Here is a 25,148-nt window from a genome sequence, read left to right as displayed (position 1 = left end):
AATTTCTCCATCCACTGCATCCTCTTAGTCCTTATATGAGGGCCTGATAGAGGATGAAGTCATGGATACTGAATTTGCCATGGTAACAGGGAAGAGAAGAGCAAAGTATGGAGAGAACCCTAACATTCTCGTCGTGTATTGTCTCCAATAGAGCCTTAATAGATTCTGTATGCATCCTAACTCCCTTGCTGTCTCTATCCTGGTGGTGTTCGATACCCGGTGGAGGCACAAGTGGTTCGGATCCCACTTTAAACTGTAGGTCCAGTCCCAATTAGCCTTACTGTGCATAAAGTGGACTTAAAACAGCAAATCAAACCAAATTTATCCTGGTGGGAAATTTAAACAAACTTAACCTAAAAGACACATTTATTCTTTTTGTTTGGCAACAGCAACAAAGATGAAATCTTTTGTTATACAAAGTGTAAATATCAGTAGAAGATCAATGATGTAATAGTTTTAGCATTTTAGCAATTTTAGTAGTTAGTAATTTGTCCATGCAATGTGTGTATTATGCACTGGGGGTAATATCACAGTATCTTCACTATCACTTTCGTCAGATCCATTGGAAGATATTACATCTTGAATTTCATCCAGTTCGGGAATATAGATTTCATTTTCACTTATTTCATCATCACAAATTTCATTCACTACTCTTCAGTGATGCCCATTGGGTTCCAAAACTGGGAGGTGGCAAAGACAGAATATTTCCCTTTGTAGATAAGGTTTAGCATAGTGCGGGGGCAAAAGTGACGAAAAGTGGGGGAGCAATTGCCACCCCTCACCCCCCCTCCCCCGTAATCGCCACCACTGCTACTCTTTCAAAATCCTGCAACTTGATTGCCTGATTTCCCTTTCGAGATGCCATTCTTCTTTCCTTTGGTTTGCTGCAAACACACCAAAACACGGAGCTCTGGAACACAATAACAACAATGGGGATAAAAATAGACTTTAACCTCACAAAACAATGACTCAAATGTTTCCAAGGTCAAGAGCGTCCTCAACACTTGCAAAAGATTTCGCAGTCACATTTTCAGCTGCTTTGGTGTGAAAACACACCCACGCCAGGGAAAGTGCTAAGGAACTGCAATGTTAATATCAAATTTACACCCTGCCCTAGACTACAAGTAATTGTTCAACCAACATTTACGACACTTATACAGAATGTTTAACGTAATCAAGCCAGTTTGTTCCTCTTGTACAATGAAGAAATATAAGCAGTGAAGCGCTCTACTGGCTTCATTTGTTAACTTCATGCCTCAGCAAATAAATGAGGTACAAATAGAAAGTGACGAACAGTGGTACAATTCAATGTAAATCAATCACTACTGATGATGAGCTGCAAGGAAGAAATCATATAAGTATTTACACTAAAATACATCGAAGAAATTGGTATATATTTAATTCAAATATATCTTTTTCAAACTTAACACAACCATTTATTCATATATACATAAACTTTCATGCTCTCTTATACAAATTCACACACACAGGACCTCCCGGATAGCACAGTGGTAGCATCGTTGCCTTGTAATGAAAGGGTCCTGTGTTCGATACCCGGTGGAGGCACACAGTGGTTCAGGTCCCACTTTAAACTGTAGGTCCAGTCCCAATTAGCCTTACTGTGCATAAAGTGGACTTTAAACACCAAGTCAATCAATGTACAAATTACACATAATATTGACAACTTCGGGTGCTTTTCATTCAACATAGAATTATGTGAAACTAAACCTATTCTACCTATTCTCAATGTTGCCAAAAATAATCACTGATCAGTAAAAATTTAGCTTTTCTGCAGTACGCAGCACCTCCAACATTATCTCCAATAAAAGTTGGCAAATTGAAGTACAATACAATAATGAAGGTAGGGTTAATGCATAGTTCATTAAATTTCTCTCTAACCCCAATTCCTTTTTTGATTAAGCATTCACTTGAAATCTTTAATATTCACAATAACACATTCCTTCTATACCTTGGTATCCAGTCTAATGCTCCAGCCTCAAATAGCTTGGATCCTGCATTGACATTATAGCTTAACACTAGAACAACGAGAAAATTAACCACCCTAGAACAACGAAGGGCGGTCATTTTGACAGTCATAGGATTTTAATGTAATTTTGAAGTAAACAGCTGCAAAATGTTGAAATACATGTATTTTGTTGTACTATAATATTACATTACCTTTTAGTTTCTTCACTCTCTACACACACTGGTTGCAATAGACGTCCTTCTGGCCGACACAAGATCCACAGACAGCTTTCTTACATTGCACACACTTCATATTTGTCTTGTTTTGGTTGCATCTTCCAATTTAGCACTGCCTCCTTTTCTTAATATCCACTTTGTCTGATGCATCTCTCACCCTCTTCATTCCTCTCCCTGTCTTTGAGGTATGCCACAGGAAGTTCTGTAGCAGCTCTTCAGCCAATTTCCTGATGAATTATTTTCTTTTCATCTTTTGGGCCTCCCCGATGGCGCAATGGTATCGTCATCGCCTTGTAATCAAGGGGTCCCAGGTTCGATACCCAGTGGAGGCACATAGTGGTTCGGATCCCACTTTAAACTGTAGGTCTAGTCCCGATTAGCCTTACTGTGCATAAAGTGGACTTAAAACACCAAATCAAATCAAATCTTTTCATCTTTTCCCCTGTCACTTTGCAGTACAAAATATGACTGTTGATAGTTGCAATATCCAACAAAGTGTAGAAAACGTGAACAGGCAAACATCTGCAGGCTGCCTTTGTTGTGTATTTCCTTGACATCTGGTCAAAAATATCAACACCAAATTTTGTCTTATTATAGCATTTAATTGTTTCAGGTTTCTTTTTTCCATCAGCTTCAATGGCGACCTGACTGTGAAAGGAACTGAGAACAATCACATTTTTAGGATGCTTTCCTTGGTACACAGTCATCGTGATCTCCTCGTGACATAGAATAACCCTGGAATAAAGCTCTTCTTTTGACATCCTTGCTTCATCAGGAACTTCTTTGCGTGATTTGTTCATCGTGCCCACAATGGTAGTCTTCTTTTCTTTTAGTGCCTTGGCCAATTTGAGTGTTGTAAAAAAAACTGTCCATTGTAACATTGCTACCTTGATTCAGGAAGGGTTCCACAAGCCGCAATACAACATATTCCCTAAGGGACTGGACTTCTGGTCGATTCTCTTCTTTTCCAAGGTAAGGAAAGGAGCTACAATCATAATTTGTTTCAGTATCAACTGCAACCCAAAACTTTAATCCATATTTATCAGGTTTACTGCCCATAAATTGAGTAAAGCGGCATCGCGTTTTGCTGGGTAAAAGCTGTTCGTCAATTGTTACGTTTTCACTTGGTCTGTAACAACTCAAACAATTGTTGATAAATTTTCTCCAACTTCTGACACGAGCGCAAATTTGTCGGTCAAGATTCTTTCCTATCGAGATGATTTTTCATTGAAACACAAGTATCTTAGTATCTCCTTTTAGCGATCTCTTAGCATTGTATCTCGGAAGAAGCTGACTCCCCAACTTTGAGACCACACATCTTCGACAGATATTCCTTTTGCACAATTAACACCTCTTACATACATCAAAGAGATTGCAGCTTCCAGTTCCTCCAATGTTAGGCACCATTCCTGTGTTCCAAACTGACGTCTTGCCTCTATTTCTGTGCATTTTCGGATTAAGCATAACATGAATTCATCAAACAGAAGGCGAAAAGCACTTGAAGCACCTGCACAAATACGTCGTTTGGCGTAGCTTGTAGGTCCACCACGTTCTTTCAGTACATTCACTGCAGCTTTCCTGCCTGTCACCGTAATATGACCCCTGACTATCTCCCAAACAGAACTGTCTCTTCCCAACCAAACCTCCTTTTCACTAACCCCAGCATCTCCTCCTGTCTCTTCTCTGCTGTGGGAAGACATTGTTGCAACTGTTTCAATGGGCATGTCATCTTCTCAATCACACATCACTGCATCCTCATTCGAAGATAATATAGAGTATAGATTCCTCCAGAATCTTGACTTGTGTACCCCCCTTCTTCCTCAGATAGCTCGAGAAAGCTTTCAATTTGCTGCGAAGACAACCCACGCTTACACGACATCTTCTCAAGTCAAGTACTCACTGACGAATGTAAGATCGAAGAACAAAGCAATTTGCTAGCTCAAATCAAAACACCTGCATTACTAGTAAAATGAACCCGCGACCAACAATGAAGTAACAATCGTTGCGCGTGTACAAACATGTAAAGAAAGAGAAGTTAGCTTTCGAACAATGAAAATAACAATAACACAAGCCTACAATCAGGCATTCCAATGATTTTCTTATGACGGTCAAAATGACCGTTCATCGTCATTCTAGGGTAATGTACTCATACAGCCCATATCTTGGATTTTTTTTTAAAACTGCTTACATCCATCGAAAGGAGTTATAAAATTATGAAAAGTGAAGTACATTGAGAATTTTTGCGCAAAAAGTAAAAGAACGTGAAAAAAAAGAAAATTGAAAACTGTCAAAATGACCGCTCCCATCGTTCTAGTGTTAAAGCCATTAAATAAACAGAATGAATACATATAGATGAGCAGTGGCAAAGGACTGCCAAACTGGTGGTGATTCTCTGTTCATAAAACTACTCAAACTCATTGTGCACTATGAGAGAGTGACATATCTGCACCTAGCTTCCAAAATGCTGTGGATGTAGTTAAAGTGGGCTGGCTTTCATCGTTTCGCTCAAACCTTGATGTGGTGGACAATCAAGGAAAAATTCTGCAACAAAATATATGGCCTTCTTATTGGGTCAGTTTCCATGGATCATAGCTGTATTTTGCTGGATCACTTACTTGAACAAACATGCATGTAAAGTTGTTTTCAATGCTGCACAATGTAATTGATGTATATCAAATGTTAAGTAGGCCTGAACCTCTACAGGGTTAAAGGATGAGCAGACACAATGTAGTGCCAAGGAAATAAAAGAGGTGCATTCTGATAAAGAGAGATTGTGTGCGACTTGTTTTTCCAACTGCTGCTTGAAAGTTCATTGGTAGAACAAAAGTTCTTAATGAAGCCAACAGTTTCAGGGCTCCCTTTATCCCCCTCCCCTTGTACCTTGGGGTGCAGGGACCTTATTACCACTATGGCTTATGTATTTTCATGTTGTATATGACTTGCTAGTTGAATTTCTTTCAGACAAAGAATCAAATTATGCATTAATAGCACATTCATGACAGTTGTTTTTCTGACCCCCATGGCAGAGTGGTTAGCAAATCGTGCTATGATGCCAGGGGTCCCGGGTTCGAATCCTGGCCTGGGCATGGATGTTTGTGAGTGTCCATTTATCAATTTCATCATATCATCACTCATTCCCATCTTCGCAAATTAGCAAAAAGTGACACAAGAATCGAAGTAAAATAAAGCAAATCAATCAATCAATCAATCAATGAAAGTTGTTTTACTGGATCAGGGTGGCTACTCACCGGGAATTCCTTGAATTCTGGGAATTCTGTGTGAATTATTGTCTACAGGAATTATCCGTGAATTCTGCTTGAATTTTTCTCCGTAGACGTGAAAAATTGTAACTTTTATTAATCCAAATCCTATTGAATTTATACATATTGATGAATGCCCTTAGGCGAGATTTTCACAGTTGAATTTTTATTTTTATCGAGGAAGGAAAATAATGATGTGTGAAAAATAAAACAGAATTCTCTCGATCTGTTTACTTTGTTACTGTCCTTTGTAGAGCAATCTGACAGACGGAAGATTATTGCAAGATAAGATATCTTGAGGATGATTAGGTAGATTTGAGTTTGAAATTCTTACACAATTAACAATTTTTCGCAGGTTAGAATATATACCATAACATTTGAGACTTGTGTTTGTAGATGTATTTCGAGTCTGAGTATGTGAAATGTCAAATGTAAACTAAGGACCTCAAATTAAATGTTTTAAATATACCGTTTAATTAAATTCAATTAGAATTTTGGATACATTAGAATCATACAAAAAGTAAAGTGCTCCCCTGTGCTTAGCACCATGCCATGAAGGCGTATAGGCGGTGTGGGAGTAATGCCCCACACTTCTTGATCCGGTCGTGAGTGGGGGTGATGTGATCAGCATCACGCCCCTGACCGCCTTTACCCCCCAGGGTTTCCCCCAGGTACCCATGTTATTCGACGCTGGGTGTGCGCCGGGGCCGCTTTCAACATTAGAAAAGTTCCCGGATTTGAACCGGCCGGGGATCGAACCCGGGACCTTTAGCATGGTAGTCAGACGCGTTACCGACTGAGCCACCGCGGCCACCTACATTAGAATCATACAGACGCTCCATATTGTTACTATATTTGTGTGTGCATACCAGTGGTGCTTCCACAGTGGGGCAGGGGGCATTGCCCCTTCCCCCAACTTTGAATGGAAATCAATTCTAAGGAGGGAAAGGGGGCAAACATTGATGGCCAAGGGAACCTGCAGAGGGCACAGAGGGGCAATTATCCCCCTCGATTTCAAATTTTATTGCAAATAAAAATAAATTTCACAAAATTTTCTCGCTCGCTTCGTTCGCAATACCTGCTTTTCTTAGTCTCGTCAAGTTGAGAGCGTTAGCTAGGGAGTGGCGGGAGTCGGCCCTGGCCGCCGAACTAAAAGTTGTAAAAGAGAGAATGCCATGGCGCCTTGTGAAATTATTTGCATCCTATTAACCTTTTGACGCCCAAGACCTTTTTCACAAGTAAGCCTCTGGGTACCGAGCAGATTTTGAGCAAAATGCAGAGTTTCAATTAAATAAGTGTAGATCGGAAGCTAATTGCCCTAGAGAGATGAGTGATATACCGTGGTACGTGGAATGAATCAGAGATTCAGACTATATGAAATTTTTGCAAATTCGGCGTACATGTGGGGAGGGGGAGGGGGCTAACTCTCAAAATTCCAAAATTTCGGGAAAAAAAAATTGTGTTCCCCCACCCTCCCCTCAAGCAAAAGTACATGACAGTGTCGGCATGCATATGGAAATGATCGCTAACATGTAAGGAACACAAAAATATTTACATTATTATCATATGACCAATGTAACTTGAGTTATACCCCCAAAAGGAATTGTCGGCATGCCACTGATTCAAGCTTCAAAATGCAGCGGTACCTTGAAATGACTCTAGCTCAGAGACTATTTGCCCTGGAGATATGAATGATATACCGTTGTACGCAGAATGAATCACAGATTCAGACGATATATAATTTATGCACATTCGGCGCACATATGGAGGGGGAAATGGGGGAAATCCCCTGAATTTTTTTTTTAAAATGGGGTTTCTCCCCCCCCCCCCGCCCCCGATCACAGGGAGCAGCCATGGTCGACTATAACCCTTTTGGGGACACAGCAGGCACAAACGACACTAGCACACTTTTCACAAACACGTAGATGACAAAAAAGTCCTTGGAAGTATGTCACTTCAGTCAAAAAATATCCTCGCACTTGGGCACAAAACGACACACACATACGCACAACTTTCACGGACGAAAAGCTAGAACACACTGATAAATGAACGTCGATTCTTGCAGCTGCTTGACATTCTATTTTTAGACGATGCTTTGTGACCTCTGTTCAACATTTGTGGAACACTTGTGCTCACAAACAAAGGTTTCCTTCAGCGCACTTCGAATTCCCATTCTCACAACGCAGATTCAACAACCAGTTTTCCCCCTCCCCCCGCTTCCACCCTCGCGGAAAACTTTCATTTTGACATCGGATACTTATAAACAAGCTTCCTTCGAATGCAGATAGCAGGAGGACGTGAAAAGCATTGCTTTAGAACAACAAAGCCGGTCTTCCTTTGTCTGCAAAAATTTGACGTTGAAAAGAGCCGCAAAAGAGAAGTACCCTTTCCCACCTTTACCCCTCCATTTTCATGAAGACAAAAAAAAATGCAAAAAACAATTTCTGTTAAATACATGTGTTAGGAACAATATAAAAAAATAAAATCGATATTCTAGCCAAAAATAGAAAAGTTATGACGTAAAAACTACGACCTTGACACAGTGTCTCGATCGAGATGCTTGGTACCCCGAGGGTTACTTTTGGGTATCTCGTTCGAGACGCTTGGGCACCAAAAGGTTAAATCAATATTGTTCTTAGTTTTCAAAAAAAATGGACTAACATTTTCTTGTTTGCTTCACTTGCAATATGCTTTTTTTTCTGTAATGCAATGTAAATTACCAGAGGCAGAAATAAGACTTCCCTTAATGGATTTTGTCTTAAATGCATCAACAACTGTTGGGAGGAAGAGAAGCGTGCACATTTGAGAGACAATTTATATAATTTTTTCTGTTGGTTTGTTATGAAGTGGATTAATTGATTATATAATGAATATAAATAATAGACCTATATATAGGGAAAGGAAGGTTAAAGTGGCTACTGTAAGGTTTGATGAATTCTTATCATACCTTTTTAATCAGCAAAGTTATAGAAACATAGACCAATAGTAAGTACAATAACTTTACTTTCAATTTCTGTTTTATTTTTAATTCTTGTTTAGAAATGTACACATTACTTTTTTTAAAAAAAGTACGAAGTGGCCACTTTGTCTGCCTAGGTTGGGTAAAGTGGCCAACCCCTTCCCATTTTACGTGCATAAGTAAATGAACAAATCACATTGATTCAGGGTGTGTATTTAATCAACACAAGCTGAAGTAATACACATTAAGAATAAGTATTATGTTTTTTAAGTATTATCTTAAGTATGAAATCTTTACGAGATAAAGTAAATAGTAATTAGTAATCAATAGTCTATCAATAAAGGATTAGGCTTAGGCCTATTTGCAAAATTTGCACTCTATCTCATCATCATCTTCGTCGCAACCGGCCCACTCTTCATGTGCCCACTTCTTACATTTTAAACATCTAATCCATCCTTCATTGCCTTTTGAGTCTGTCTGATTCATGGCCACTTTGCCTGGTCTGTTTCATGGCCACTTTGCCAAGAATGACACCATTACAAAAACTGTAGTCTAACGTCTAACCTACATGACTTAGCGTTTTCAAACACACATAATTTAAAAGGTTATTTCATGCTGATCAAACAGCACAAGAGCATATAATTATAACACTTACTATTATTTAGCTATAATCAACAATTTGTACCACTTAGCTATAATCAGACGTGCGAAAAAACAATAAAATGAGTTCACATCTACAAAAGTGCAGCCTCCCACTTCAAAGTCACAGACAACACTGACAGCATCCATGGCGACTGTTTCGCCCGGCTCCTGCGTAGCGTAAGTGCTAGCGAAAAAACTCATATGGCCACTTTGCCCGCTCTGGCCACTTTACTCTTCCTTCCCCTGTATGTATGAAAGAAACGTTGAATATGCACACAATTTAGTGTTGGCGCATGTATTTTCTTATTTTACATCACTCCATTTTGAATATGTGTAAAACATATGTTGTACATGAAAGTTATACATGTTATATGTATAAAAATAATAATATTTGGAATGTATTTATCATGCATTTTCTGCCATTCAAGAATACAGTTTGTGTACTTCTTTTCCATTATTAATTAATGTGAAATTGAACTTTTTTTTTTTTTTAATGTTTAGAATAATTTGTTCCAACACAAATGCTTTAACACAAACTTCTACCCCCTTTTTGTGTAATTAACAAGGATGAAAACGTCTTTGACACTACCACTACTTCTACTAATAATAGTCCTAATAATGTCATTATTATTATTATTGGTATGTTTACACCCCCCCCCCCCCTTTCAGACAAAAGTTTGTGGTTGCACCTCTGGTGCATGTGTGTGGGTGTTGAGGAGCGGTAATACACAAGGTTGAAATAGAGAAAATATCTGCTTGTGGCTTTGAATTTTTTGAAAATGTGCCTTGAAAAGTGGGAATTATACTTGAATTTTATCATGGTCCTAGAGTAACCACCCTGTGGATGGTTATTTGTATTAGTAGAGCCACATATTTATGGTGAATAAAAGATCAAAATTTTGGTACAAGAACTTGGCCTATTTTGGGATCAAAAAGCAGTATATAAAATGGCATCTCAGTGCTAGAATGGTGAATAAAATCCTAAGTTTGATTTAAAAACTATACTTACTACACAAAATTAACATTTCACTTCTAATAGCACATTTATACAGTTATCAGAGCGTATTAAGTTCATTCCTATGTAAATGAGTCCATTTTTGCTTCTCAAATATTTACAGCAGAATTAATCATTTTCCATGATTTACATAACTCACAGGATAATTCAGACCTCAGAAGTTGTCCTGTCAGTAACTAAACCCTAAATTTCGTGTTTGAGTATTTCGCATTTTGCAGTTCATTTTGTATCATTTAGTGACGAAGCATGGTGGCAAAATTCACCTCAAAAATTTCAGAAACATGAAAAATTTACATAACAATGTGTTACATTTCACATTTTGTATTTTCATCAAAAACAAAATATCCATGCCCCTAAGTATTAGTATTCTTATTATTTAGCATCACCATTGTGCTATTTTTTGGGTAATCACAACAATGGGGATGAATGGTGGTTGATTGAAATCGATTAAAAACTTTCACAAAGAACACTATTTTTAAGGGTGGGCCAAACTTGGGAACTTTGGTGGTGGCATTGAAAGTCAACCACTTAATGTACTCGGCCACCGAGCTCACGACTAGATGGTGAGGGACATATACTTGTTACATAATTGTAGAATAGTAATATCTAAAGGAAAGGGAATTAGCAAGTGTATTTATTTGTATTGCAGGTATTATAGTGCAAGTATTATTCAGATGGCTGGCATAAGTGATATTTCACTAGCTATCTGGTTAGCAGCAGTAACAGCATCTGTAAACTTCATGTGTACATTCATTGGTTTATACCTAGTAGAGAGAGTTGGAAGAAGATCTCTTACATTAGGATCATTAGGAGGTAAGATACTTTTATTGTTGTTTTTTTTAGAATGTTTCCAGTTTCAAAATGATAGGTTCAGAATGCTCCAATAATTTTGAATCACTTTTGCATACCTTCTACCATGTCTGCTTCAAATCCTCCTCTGTTAAGAATTACCAGTGCCTTCACAAATTTATCATTATCATTAAACACATTTTATATTTTTCAAGATAAACAGACCATTGAAGTCAGTGTGTCAATAGTATCTTGTGTGTTGAACTGCCATTTAATTAACTGGACAGTAAGAGTCATTTAAACATTTTAAAGGATCTGATACTGTTCGACTTTAAATGAATCTGTAGGTACTGTTGGAGGAGGAGGAGGAGGGGGGGGGAGGGGTAGGTGTCCCATAAGTAATGTCAGATTTTACTAGAAAGAAATCCACTGCCAACATGTGTACAAGAAAACAAAACCTGTAACTGTAATTTTGAAAAGACAGTGACTTGTCTAGTCGATATGGTGTCTGACTTCCATGCGGGAGACCCAGGTTTGATTTCTGGGGTGGGTGATCTGAGGTCGGAATTTCACCCAGCCTCAAATCAATAGGTACCAGAAAGGGGGGGGGGGGGTAAAGGCAGCCAAAATGGCTGAGATTGAGAATATGTTGGACCCTACCCCCCCATCCCCCTAAATGTGCCTTCATGGCATGGTGCTATTTGCATGGGGAACTTTACCTTTTACCTTACCTGTGAGTTCTATGGCCTTAAACTGTGTTTCATTCAAATTGTGGATTTCTTGGTGATACCAATACCACACCAAAGCAGACCCATCTACAAGAAGCTGCACCTAATACAATGTGCAAAATGCACAACAAGGAAAATGTTGGACTTTGTGTAAATTAACTTCCTTGAATGAGAATCTACAGGCCTCGTGCACTACCAGTTTTTTCTACCTGCCAGTTGCAGGGGACCTAAGAAGTCATTTGAAGGCCCATTGCAGTTGCTTCGGTTCAACATGAGTACAAATGTCAATGTTGCCAGATAGATTTCAATACACATGGAGAAATTTTATTTTATGTTAGTCATAGGGGCTTTTCTAGCTGCAATCTTGGCTGTTTGCACCTGCCTCGAGATACTGGAAAACTCCCCTTAACTAAAAAATATTTCATTTTGTGTTACTATCATTGCAGTCTCTAGAACCAAAAAAATTGCAACACCAGCAAATGATGAATAGGTGAAATAGATGACAATACTCAAAAACTTTTTATACTGTAAATACTGATTTTTATGGAATTCCATGTTCCAGTGTACAGCGTAATAAAATATAATAGTGTAATACAATTGCAATGCATGAATGAGTTAAAATTTCTGGCCATCCGTGAGAAAGGTTAAAAGTGCAAGGTTGTAAAGGGACATACACAACACACTAAAAAGATAAGGAGACAGTGTAAAGGCCAGTGTTTCTAAAAAATCATTTGACAAAGACATTTGTTGAAACCTTGTCATCATCTCATCTCCCAACATGGATGACATATCCTCTGTCTGAGGATATTAAAATCAGCTCAATCAATAAGGATGTGCCGAACGCTTAAAACGGCATTACATACATGATACAGTGAAGGGCCCAGACCTTGCAGCAAATGACAGTGTGTGAGATGACTGTCCAATGCATAGCTAAGTTAAAATGGGAGAGACAGTATGAGGAATGCCATCACCCTTGGTGGTCAAGAAAGGAAGAAACAGAAATATTCTGCAGTCTCTCACTGTCAGATGGTGGACCAGCACATCACCGTCTACATCTGCAGACTTCACAGCAGTACCATCTGTTTTCCCTTTGATGCTCACATGACTCTGGACACAGCAGAAGTAGATTTCAGCACTGCAAGAGAAGGACACAGACCATCAAAGAATGTTCTGCACTGATGCCTGGAAGAGAGTGATTCCAGACTCTTGAGCACACTAATGGAATCGCAACATATGAGGTATTTTTGGAAAGTGTGAACTTCTGCAAAGAACAGTACCTTTAGGACTTCATGTAGTTCTGCCCTGTATGTGAATCAGGCAGGATGTAGAGCATGACTGTAACTTCCAGACTCCACAACCAACTGATGCACCCAATTTGACCCATCCATATAAAGACAATAAAATTAGGGTAACTAGGATGGAAGCTCTAAAAACCAGTGCTGGTATTCCACCATAGGTGTTTCTGCCTTTGAGAGGACATGTTAGATACATGTCAATCAAAGGTGCAGGAAATTGCCAAGTGGAGAGAGGCAGGATAAGCAGAGGGACATCGGGCAGATTACTATCAACACCAAGTGCTGAATGCATCTCATCTGCATGGACACCAAATGGTCTTGTTGCACAAGGATGCAGGCAGTACATTGTCATTCTCCTCTCATCAGAGACAGTGTGATAGGATGTGTGGGAAGGCATCAGGCAAAGATCGAGGTCATAATTGAGAAAAAGTTGTTGTCTTCATAGAGATGCTTCCACATACAACCGACAAATGGACTTGTATGAAATGCACTGGAACACAAATGAGTACCAGCATGATTAACAGTGTTGAATATATGAAGCTGAGAAGAATGGGCAGATGAATAGGCAACACATCCATAATCGAGTTTTCATGTGATAAGAGAATGTTACAGGCAGAACAGTACTGTTGGATGCTTAGAAGGTTGATAACCCAGTGGCCAAAGAAATTTGCCTGGCGAAAGTGAGGTTGCCAAGTTAGTTTCTTGTCAAATGAGGCCAAGAAATTGAACCTCATTCATGAAACACAGAGGCATTCTCTGCATGTACAAGTTAAGGTGAAGGTAACAAGTGTTGTGTTAATGACAGAAATGTACACACATGGATTTCTCTGATGAGAAGCTGAAATGTAAACAATTTTTTGTCAGTTGTAGTTGACAAGATCTGGAGAGAATCTGTGAGCAGCAAAGGATTGTGAGGTCATTGATATAGAGGAGACAGTGTGAGAGTCATAACATTGTTGACAGCAATACCGTTCACATGTACACAAGGTTTTAAAAAGGAGTTCCCAATATGCATGTAAAAATATTGGTCACATATGATGTACAGGAGGTGCAGCATGTCAGAGTAACATGCGCAAACTCTCTTTGCTGCTCCAAGTTCCTCGGTGCGTGGTTTCACGTATACAATGAATGTAAATAACACTAAATATAGTGAAATGTTCCACATAAATACACAGGTAAATGACGTGGCTTACAACTCCTGCATGTCGTCTCTCGACTCGACTCGCACACACACACTGCGCATGTGCTGACTGCATGGCAACAAGATTAATATGAATGACAATTCGTCCGAACATAGGAAGTTCTGAATAAAGTATGCCAGGTGACCATGAACACCCCATGAGTGGAGCTGCTTAATGATGCCAAATTGGTCTGTCACAGGCCTTTTGGAGATCAAAGAGAACTGCAATAAATTGTTCCTTGTTCAAGAAAGCATCCTGAATCTGTGTCCAGCTGAAGAGTATGATCAAGCATTGAACGGTTTGGGGAAAAACCAAGAACCAAATAAGATGCTTCTTGAGCATGCATTCCATCAGCTTGCACACAAAGCTAGTTAGGTAATGATGGGCCTGTAACTAGAGGCTGCAGTGCGATCATTATCTGGCTTCAGGATGGGAACAATAATAGCCTCCTTTCAAGAGTTGGAGAATGAAAACTGTATAGACTGTTAGAAGGAAGAGCTTACCTGGAATGGGCATATGCCGTAGCATCTCATAGCCCAAAAGCATGTTATTGAACTCCCATTTGTTGAATGGGGAATTGTAGGGCTTGGTATTATAGCTTCTAAAAACAAGTTTTGCTTTGCTTGCTATTGTCATTCCTTCTCATAACAAAATGTGGCTGGTAATTATCATCTGCCTTCTTCCTAAGTCTGATAAGGTAATTGACACAAGAATGTTTTATGTGGAACTGCTCAAGGTTGGAGGCAGTGGGATTGATTTTAACCTGATGTTATGTGTGATTGGAGTCCTTAATTGCTGCACTGAGTACTGCAGACCACTAGGGGGCTAGTGGACAGCTTGCAGGTCCACTGGGATATGCAATCGAAGTGTGGGCAGCATCTTGGACATACAAGACAAATTAATTCAGGGAATCAGTTGGTGGTAATGTTGATGCAAGGTGAACATCAAGTTCTACTGCATGCTGAAAAGCACCCCAATCAGCATGACAGGTGCCAGTAAGACCCCATGTAGCACACAAAGGTTGGGCCAAAGTTGGTAAATTGTTACAAATTTTTTGTGCCAACGGTTGCCGAACTGTTGGTGATGTCCGCCTTGCCATCAATCTCCCAACCAACTATTTCCCAACGTTGGCCCAACTACAATTGAAAAACTTTGCCAACCATCTCCCAACCAAATCTATTTCCCAACGTTGGCCAAACTACAATGGAAAAACTTTGCCAACAATCTCCCAACCAAATCTATTTCCCAATGTTGGCCCAACTACAATGGAAAAACTTTGCCAACAATCTTTGAACCAAATCTATTTCCCAGCATTGGGCTAACTACAGTGGAAAAACTTCCCAACCATTAATACTCAAACCAAAAACCAACATGCCAATGTTAATACTTTTGGCAAGTTTGTTTGTAATATTAATAAATATTTTACAAACAGTTGCATCATTTCTTGTATGTATAAAAATTTATTAAGATTATATTATTAAGACATTTTCAAACACTGGAGAAGAATACAAGGAATGATAAAAAAAAATTATGTATTTATCATTATAAAAGTAAAACATTTCTTAGGCGAGCCAATAAGCAAAACGAATTTCACATATACTATTCAAGACAATCACCTTCTTACATTACAAATAAAGTGGCAAGATGGTATTGTATTTATTGAAGGAAAAAAGGTGCATGAGGTTGACAATTCAGGTGTCAAAGAACACAATGTCATTTCAATAGAATAGCTTATTATTACAAAATGGAATACATCCAAATGCTGATGTGTCAGCGAAATCTGCTGTAAGTATATATTTTTTATGTAAATAAATTGAGGATACAATAACTCTGTTCTTACATTCTTTTACCTTAAACATAAACATTCTACTGCTTGGAAGAGTTGAAGTGAAAATGTCCAATTTGTTTATGAAAACGTTACAATTTAAATTATATGTACAAACCATCATTACTACAATCCTTTTCAATGGAGTTTACAACAACAACATCACCATCTTTCATTAAGAAGCAATCATCAGGTAAGGTTATTCCCACAATACAATTCTCATTTTCATTCAAAAGTATAGATTTGATACAGTCATTCCTATAAACAGGGGAATGTTTAATACTATGGCCATTGCTGTGTTGGCCAGATTTTTCTCCTAGTCTTTTAGCTACCTGCTCCAAAGAATTATGTGGACCACGAACCATCTTCCTAATTGTTTTCATAAAATTTTCAAATAGAAATTCAGAACATTCATCTAAAGGACCAAAGTTAGAAACATCTTCAACTACATGTAATAAATTATGAAAATTATAGATCAAAAGTTCGGGAGAATAATACTCTGTAATATATTTAGCAAGACAATGAAGTAGTTCATGTGCAAAATTTTGCCATCTTTCCACTTTACCAAGTTCAGTGCTGGCCAAAGTGTACAGAGAAACATGCAGGACAAGAAAATGATTAAATAAATGCTCTGGCATCACATCTTTTAAAACTATAGTCCCAAAATATAACAGAAATGCTCTAAATTGAGTACCTTTCCAAAATTTGAAGAGCTTCAATGATTGTGGTTTTCTGGAGAATTCTTTTGGAGTGTACTGAGCAAGGACAATAAGTCATTCAGAAATCTTCTGTGTATGCAAAGAACTCAATTTACATTTTTTTGGTCCTTTCTCTACCCATACACTAATAAGTATTTTTTTAAAAACACCAAGACAAACTAAATGCATCCAGTCAAGTGGAACTTGTGAAACTAAGCCTACATGTAAATCAGATAAAATGCTTCGAAACGGCTGGTGATCCTCATATTGCATGTTCTTAAAATTTACATCTGTCCTTAGAACTAAATCATGCTCATAGTGCCATGTGGTTCTCCCCAAGTATGTTCCTTCCTGAATGCATTTCTCACAGCCAAATAATGAGTTATGAGATACAATGCACTTCAAAAATGCCCTTGCTGGAGCATCTACTACAATGCAACTTATGGAAAATCCATAAAGTTTACCTCAATCAAAATAACTGTTCTTTCCAATTCAAAACACTCATTAACAAATTCAAGGAAAAAATCATTTGAAGAACTTTGTTTTGATTCCCCATAATAAATTGCAATGATAAACGGAGCCTTGTTAATAGCCTGATCTAAGATTCCCAGCAAAGGCCAAAAACATTTTGTGGAACTTTTATGCAGTGGAAGTCCATCAACGCTAATTTTCATAGTTAAAAATTGTTTAAAATTTTTATTTCTTTTCTGATTGATTGATTGATTTAGTTTATTTTACTTCGCGTTTTGTGCCTCTTGGCTAATTTGCGAAGATGGGGATGAGTGATGAAATGATGAAATTGATGAATGGACATTCACAAACAACCAAGCCCGACCATGATTCGAACCCGGGACCCTTGGCGTCGCAGCGCGATGTGCTAACCACTCGGCCATAGGGTCGGGCTTATTTCTTTTCTGCTTTTCAAAAATCTGATAATGTGGTGTAGATATTAACCCTGTTTACTTTGACACCAAAGTAAACAAATGAACCTCCTGAGCATGTTCTCAAGTCTATTGTTCTAGGGGTTTTAAGAAGAGTCCTTGAATCTTGAGAAGGTCTGGTATGTAAGGTTGCAAAATGTGGAGAAAATCTGTGGTTGCACTATTAGAAATATTGTATTTCTTTGCCCAAGAAATTAAATGTTCTGAAATAGGAGGTGAGGCAGTTTCCAAATCTGTTACATTACCCTCACTACTGCTACCACATGACCTACTTGAAAAATCACACACTTTCATCACAAGTATTTAAAAATGAACTTCTAGTCTGAACAACAGAACCACTTTGCATTATGTCTGTAGATCCTGAAACAGAAGGGACTTCATGAAATTCACTCATTATAATTTCTGCAGCTTTACGTTGCTGAGAAAATGCAATGTTTACTACTAGTAATGAATCTTCTCTCATGTCTTGCTGAAAAACTATCACCAGTCTTTACTTGTTTACTTATTTCTTGATGTTCCTGCAGTTGCCTTTTCCTTTCTACATTGCTCCCGGCTGCCATTTCTATCATTGACAAAGCGGAACCAGCTTTGTATCACTGAGTGTATTTCATAATGTGATGCATTTGACGTACATGAATTCCTTCGAACTGAAACTAGAAACAATTCAAACTGTTAGATCCATGGATGAACTCAAATGTAACATACCATATGATATGTGTACTTGGGCCTATCTTTAGTATGAGGATTAAACTTATTCCCTGTCCCATGAAAGGACATTAATCCTTCACATCTAGACAGTTACTTATACTATATGCATGGACGTCCGCAGGATTTTTTCCAGGGAGGGGCAAGGAAGTTATTTTTTTTCCAGGGGAGGGGGCAAACAAGGCACATTTTCCCCAAAAATAGTGTTGTTCCCTAAAAAAAAAAATTGCTCAAATTTGAATTTATGGTGTTCATGCAACAATTAACAGATATTATTGTGGCTAAAATGAAATTATGTGTGAAATACATAATTTTTGGTTGACTTTCATTTTCCAGGTGGCATGCCCCCCCCCCCCCCTTTCCGGAAGCCAATGACTACATGGTAGGGAAAGGATGAGAAAGGAATTACAGAGATTTACCACAATATTCATTTCGTCTGAGTGATGTAAAACTGCAGGGAAGAAACTGCATGGCTAGCCTGGCCTCATCTGAGATCTAACTCTTTACTTTCTGAATATAAAGTGAAAGCTCAACTAACTGAGCCAGGCTTGCTGAATTATGAATTGTTACATGAAATAATATTAGTTTTTCCTATTAAGTAAGTAAATAAGACAGCTGAAGTAAAAAAAAATATACCAAAAACAATGGTAAAATTAAACAACAAATAAGTTTTTTTTAAATAAAAATGTTTCTTCTCAGAATACATTTGTAAAATGTCCTTATTAGAGAATTTTTAAAGACTTATGTAAAAGAATGCTCACTGTTAATACTAAATGTTCTAAAAGTTTCCATCATGTACATTATTTGGATTTTACATCAACAAGTAATGGCCCTGCAGCCTAATTTAGTTATCAATTGAAAAAAGAAAAAAAAGAACAGCCTTCTAACTTACTTGGTACAAGTTCCAATAATTTCAAATGTCGGAGAGGTATTTTTTTTGTTCTCCAGTCCAGTTATGACGTGCTGCCAATGCGTTAGAAAATATTTTTTCCAGAATTCTTCGCACAATTTCCTGTATGTTTTTGCCTCCAATGAAACTCATGTATGATTCCTACAACAAAACATTAATGCAATCAAGAAGCACTGCACTGTGGGCGATACAAGGTACACATTTTATGGTAAAATTCCGATCTCTGGGAAACGTATTTCTTCAATTTTACAGAATGGAACTGAGTTTCTGTACACTTTTGAAAGGCCGTGGAAGTGTTTTCTCCCATCGTTCAATTTATTTGGCCGGTAAATCATGTATTTTTCTAGATTAATGTTTGTCTCTCTGATGCACAAAAGCTGTTGCCTCTATTTCCTTCCACTACGTAAACCAGATGTTGCGTGTGTTTCATGATGTAACCCCCAGTCAGTGTTTCCAACCACGCATATTTGTAACTATGTTAACGTTACATAACCTACTTAAATCTGCATCTTAATGTGCATGATTTTTGACTATGTTAACCTAACAAAGTTAACGTACCGTAACTAATGTAATCCTTTTTTTTTAACTATGTTAACCTAAACTACCATAACTAAGTTAATGTAACATACCTAATATAACCCTTTTTATAACTAGGGAAGTAGTTATTTTTCGGTTATGAATGTTGGAAACACTGCATACCCACTGATGATAGACAACATTAGTCAAGATTTGCCCGCCATATTGTGTGTAACGCAAGTGACAAAGGAACGAACAATGATTACTCAATATGTGCAAAATTGAAATTATTTTCGTCAAAAAAAACAAAATCCCACCTTAAAGAATCTTTAGGTAAGTACGAATGTGAAAAATAACAAAATAAATGAATTTAAGACGTCTCCTGGAGATCGGAATTTTAATGAAAACTGAAATACTTCAATTTGCATGATTTTTTCAGTGAAACTTATATTGATGTAAAACAAGCACATGGAGTTTAGAATGTAATTGATCTCTCTCAAATTACAACATACCACTTTGAGCTACAGTCAATTATGCTGAAAATGTTAACTGCTCGATTAAAACAAAAAAGAAAAAAGTTTGACATTAATAATTTCACTCACGGAAATATGTCAACTTACCATCTGCTTCATGTGCTCAGGAGAAGAAAGTAACCACTCTTCCACCCTCTGAATGTCATCCTCTGTTTGACAAGGAAGCTTTAGATTTTCAGGCAAGGGCTGATTTGAGGATATCAATGTTGGATTCAAATTTTCCAAAATAAGCTTCTAATTTTCATGTATTTCTAACAGTCTATTCTCAATTTTTGCTAGATTACGTGAAATAACAGATAAATTACTCCCATGAAACTGGCAATTTGCAATTCTCTTGTCTGATCCAGATGTAGATTGTAGAGCCGAAGTTGCTTTGCCTTGACCTAGAATGAAGATGCCAGTAAAAGTAAAAGATCAATCTCTTGCAATCAGTACAACATACATATTACAAATTGAAATAGGAAAATAGCTACAGTGTGTTGTTGTACAGTTACAAACATGTTAGTGTATCTTCCTTCATCAAAAAAAGGTCACAATTACTTTTAAAACTGCACATAAATTCACATTACATGCAACACCTGTTTCCAGTTTTATGTCCATGAGAACAAGTATAGAAATGAAAACACAAGGAATTAGTTGGCGATGTTAAACACTGAGTAATTAATAAAATATAAAATTTAAATTCCAAACACGTTAGTGACATCAATATGTTTGAAATATTTTTTAAAACTTGAATTTACATTTTACTATGGTATACTGCTTATCACATTTGAAACAGAACACGCCTCTGCACAGTTACTGGCTAATGTATACCACACTGTGTATAGTAGTCTCTTTTTGATTAAATATGGCTGTCAAACATGCTTGTCGGAATAACATAATAAATAATGAATTTGACACATCATTTAAAAAATTCGTATGGTACTTGAATTTATTAATTGTGGCTACAAACTAATTCCTTTCCGAATAATTTATGAATTACATACCTAATGATTCAGTGTATTTTACTCAAAAGAACAGTGGAAATGAAAAATGTTGTGTTTGATGTTGCGGTAATGGTTCCGATTGTTTTATAATTTCTCCTAGCACAAAGACTAATTATCGTAGAATTTTGGAAATCATTGTCACACGAAATTTGAACCTTCCTTAAAGTAATGAGCAATGTTTGGACTCGAAAAAGAGTTATTTATGTTGAACAAAACAACTTGAAAATTACCTTACACACTTCTCATGGACAAGATATTCTCCATCGACAAGCGACAGTAAATATCGTAGAAGCGTGGGAATGAATGTAGAAGTAAATCGGAAGCTTAGTAGAATGCATTTAGGGACTTTATTTTAATGCTAAGGGAACCAAACCTTACCTGCCTAACCTAACCACAAAAGCATATATTGAACAAAATCTTAAGTAATCACTAAAACTCCACAGTATGTGCTAACAGACGTACATCGAAATCGAACCATGTAAAAATTGCATTCGTAGCATGATGAAATCGCACTAAAACAAAAGGAACTTGGGCCGCAACTGGCAAAATACGAAAAATACTCTTTCAGCATTCTTCGTTGAGTTTCATCTTAGGTTGTGTGATTCAGAGTCAAAATCGTCGATGTTTCTCATTATGCATAGCAAGGAAATAATTTATAATTTCAATTGCAATTAAGAGACCCACAAAAATTGAATTTGTGGTCCCGAAGAAAAGAAAACTGGCTCATGTTCGATCTATTACATCCCGATTTCATGGTGATACACTCACCAATTTTTGGTCGTAGGTTCCTAAACATGTGTAATAATGAAATCCTGGAGAAAATGTCGATACATACAATGCTATTTTGTACATTCTTAAAAATCTAACCGTTACCAAAAACTGCCTCGGAATGCATAACTTTCATAACTATGTAAATATGAATAACTCTGCAAGTAAATTATAACATTATTTTTCATTCTCTGTACTATTATCGAACTAAATCAGTGTGTCACTTACCTTTCTCAACGTCATTTTCAGTAAAAAAAAAAAAAAATGTTTTAACTCGTCAGTCGTCACATATCCATATCCACTCTGGCCGCTATCACACAGTCACAATCGACTTTCGAACACACATCGATTATATGTACTTCGATATAACTCGTTATGTGAAATTATTATTTTAAAACATTTCTCCGGAGGATGAACAAATCAAAGAGCACGCCATTGTTTTTACGTTTATATTTAACTAAATTCTTTCAGAATGTTCTTTACTATACTTTTCCGGCAGCAGCCCGAGGCTCAATTTGTCCTTAAAGAATTTCGTTCTTCATTTGGTTGCCCTAAGCTTTACATTGTAGTGCAATACAAATTAAATTCGCACTAATCATTCACATTAGGTAAGTGCAGGACAGAAAATTTCTGGTCGGGACGGGGAAAATTCACCAATTCCCTAGTAAATCGGAAAATTTTCGGGATGAGAAATATTTTATTTTTCCCGACACTTCATAAAACTCAAATTTTACATGCTATTTCTCCGTCGAGTGATTGTTTTTAGAGGTGTGTGCGGGACAGCATTTTTTGGGTCGGGATGGGATTTTTTTTAAAATTCCGACATTCGGGACTTGAAGTCGGGAAATTTTTGGGACGGAAAATGTCCAGGCTCTGGAAATATCAAATTCTACAAGTCATTTTCACTTTAAGTGATTGCTTTTGAACATTTTTTTACGTTAAACAGAATTTAATTTTTCTTAGCTCACTGTAGGGTCTTGCTGATCGACAGGGGGAATTTTACTCCCTCTTTCTCGCTTGGCATAACATCACTGTCCACTGTACCAAACCTTGAATGCAATGTTGGGCCAACCTACAATATGGGCGTAATTGACAACCATGTCTGCCAACAATGTAAATCATTGGCCCAATGTAAGATATTCGTTGGCAAGAACTACCAACCACTTCCCAACCATGCCGACAATCACCCAACATTGGCCCAACAATGTGTGCTACATGGGACAGTTGTTCAGGTGAGATGTGAAGATTGTTCAAGTGAAAGAGTAAAGGAAAATGATCACTCCTCTAGAGACCTGTATACACTCTCCATGATAGATAAGAGGTGAGACTAAGGCTGCAAAAAGACAGGTCTATTGCAGAGCATATGCCAGAAGATGGACTGAAGTAAATGGGAGTACCATCATTGAGGAGAGCTAAATCTGACTCATCACAGAATTGTTCCAAAATGCAAACCTGGGTTTCTGTATGCATAGAACCCCTCAAACTATGGTAAGAATTGAAATCGCCTAAAGAACCACAGGGGTAGGAAGTTGGTTGTATGAGAAGCATGTGAACTTCGTTTCATAAAATGTATCAAGACCAGTTCGTGTTTATCTCATTTGTAACTTTACGATCTCACTTGTTGAGTGTCACACTTTCAGCTGATCATGACACAAGCACACACAGACAAGAAACAAGTTGCACGGAGGAGTATTGGCCATGAGTCCAGATGCCAGAGCCTCAATAGTGTGCAATAATGCAGTCCAGGGTGTACTATGTGGAAGGGAGGTTGACATTTGGCTGCTTAAAGGAAAGTCACCGTTCAACCCTTACACCCTTCAGCACAGCATATTTGGTGTCACTTGGGTCATAAAGTTTTCTAAGACTGAAGAAAACTAACTTTAGATATTGATTTTCTGAATTTCCTTTGATTAATCAAGTAAATGCTTTCTTGACTCAAATGCTCCTTTGAGCAGTGCATGCTTTTAGAATAAAAAAGTTTGCAACAGTGATTGCATTACTCATGAAATTGGAGTCACTGCATAGCTGAAATGAAAGTTCACTCCATAATGTAGGCGGATCTTTGTAAGTTTGCAGGGCCTTCAGATATCCATGGGCTTTTGATGCTTGGAGCAGCAAAACCCATGTGCATGGTTCTTACTTGCTGACTCATTAGGTGAAAGGAGGAGGAAATGTGGCTCAATGTTATTCAATCTTCAGGGCTCTGATACCAATCCTTCAGCATCAAAGCAAGGAAATCCCAAACTCCTCCCTCCCTCAATATCATTAAGGTTTTTGAAGAAGTTCTTTTGAGCCCGCTTTGAGCTCAGATAGGCTAATTGAGACTGGACGTACAGTTTAAAGTAAGATTCAAACCACTATGTGCCTCCTCTGGGGAATGAACCTGGAACCCCTTGATTACAATGTGACAGTGTTACCAGTACATCATTGAGAAGACCCATTAAGGCTCTCAAGAAAGTGTTTTTTTTTTTTTGTTTTTTTCTTTCTTTCTTTATTTAGTGGGTCGAATGGTAGTCAGAGAGTGCAAGATCTATGGAGTATGCTGGGTAAGAGTTTGTTCTCTTTCAACTCCCAGAGTTGTGACTTGTGTTCAATGAGTGTGAATAGGTGTATGTTCTCCAGCAGCAACATTCACCATGTGTGGATCAACACCAGGTACTTTTTGACCAAAGCTTCATATATTCACTTCAGCTCCTGAGAGTAAAGCATGTCAATAATGCCCTGGCCATGTGGTTCCACCACCATGCACGCGTTCCAGAAGTTGTCTAGTGTCCATCCACTGGGTCCACATTTAAAGGTCATGGCAAAATATCAATTTCTCATCACACTTGATGATTTGCTTGATGAAGCACTGGCATATCAGATTTTCCAGTAGCTGGTTGCAAGCTTTATTCTTCCTCTCGGCTTGAGCAGAGGTTAATTCATGGGTTACTACTCAACAGCTCCTGTAGACATTGCCACACTTGACTGCTGTCAAGTAACTGTCAATGAACTTGGAAGCTCCAAACTTGATAGATTGCTTGATTTGGTGTTTTAAGTCCACTTTATGCACAGTAAGGCTAATCGGGACTGGACCTACAGTTTAAAGTGGGATCCGAACCACTTGTGCCTCCACCGGGTATCGAACCTGAGACCCCTTGATTACAAGGCGACGACGCTACCACTGCGCCATCTGCAAGGCCCGAAGCTCCAAAC

The 25,148-nt window shown here is 37.9% G+C and overlaps 1 protein-coding gene across 4 annotated transcripts in view; it reads left to right on the top strand.

The window, feature by feature from the left end:
* LOC145984132 (proton myo-inositol cotransporter-like) overlaps positions 1-25,148 on the top strand; it is a 326,090-nt gene that overhangs the window by 223,472 nt on the left and 77,470 nt on the right. For all 4 annotated transcript variants that reach the window (XR_014441282.1, XM_083117572.1, XM_083117571.1 and 1 more), the window contains exon 8: positions 10,728-10,891. Coding sequence is in view for 3 of the 4 variants with exons in the window: in XM_083117572.1 (XP_082973698.1) it covers positions 10,728-10,891 (164 nt within the window). In the remaining variant the exon portion in view is untranslated. The remainder of the gene's footprint in view (positions 1-10,727; positions 10,892-25,148) is intronic.

The sequence above is a fragment of the Lepisma saccharinum genome, chromosome 2 (genome assembly GCF_977018435.1).
Source record: "Lepisma saccharinum chromosome 2, izLepSacc3.1, whole genome shotgun sequence".
Lineage (NCBI taxonomy): Eukaryota > Metazoa > Arthropoda > Insecta > Zygentoma > Lepismatidae > Lepisma > Lepisma saccharinum.
The sequence above is the reverse complement of the archived record's forward strand: the minus strand, read 5'-3'. Positions and strand labels throughout refer to the sequence as shown.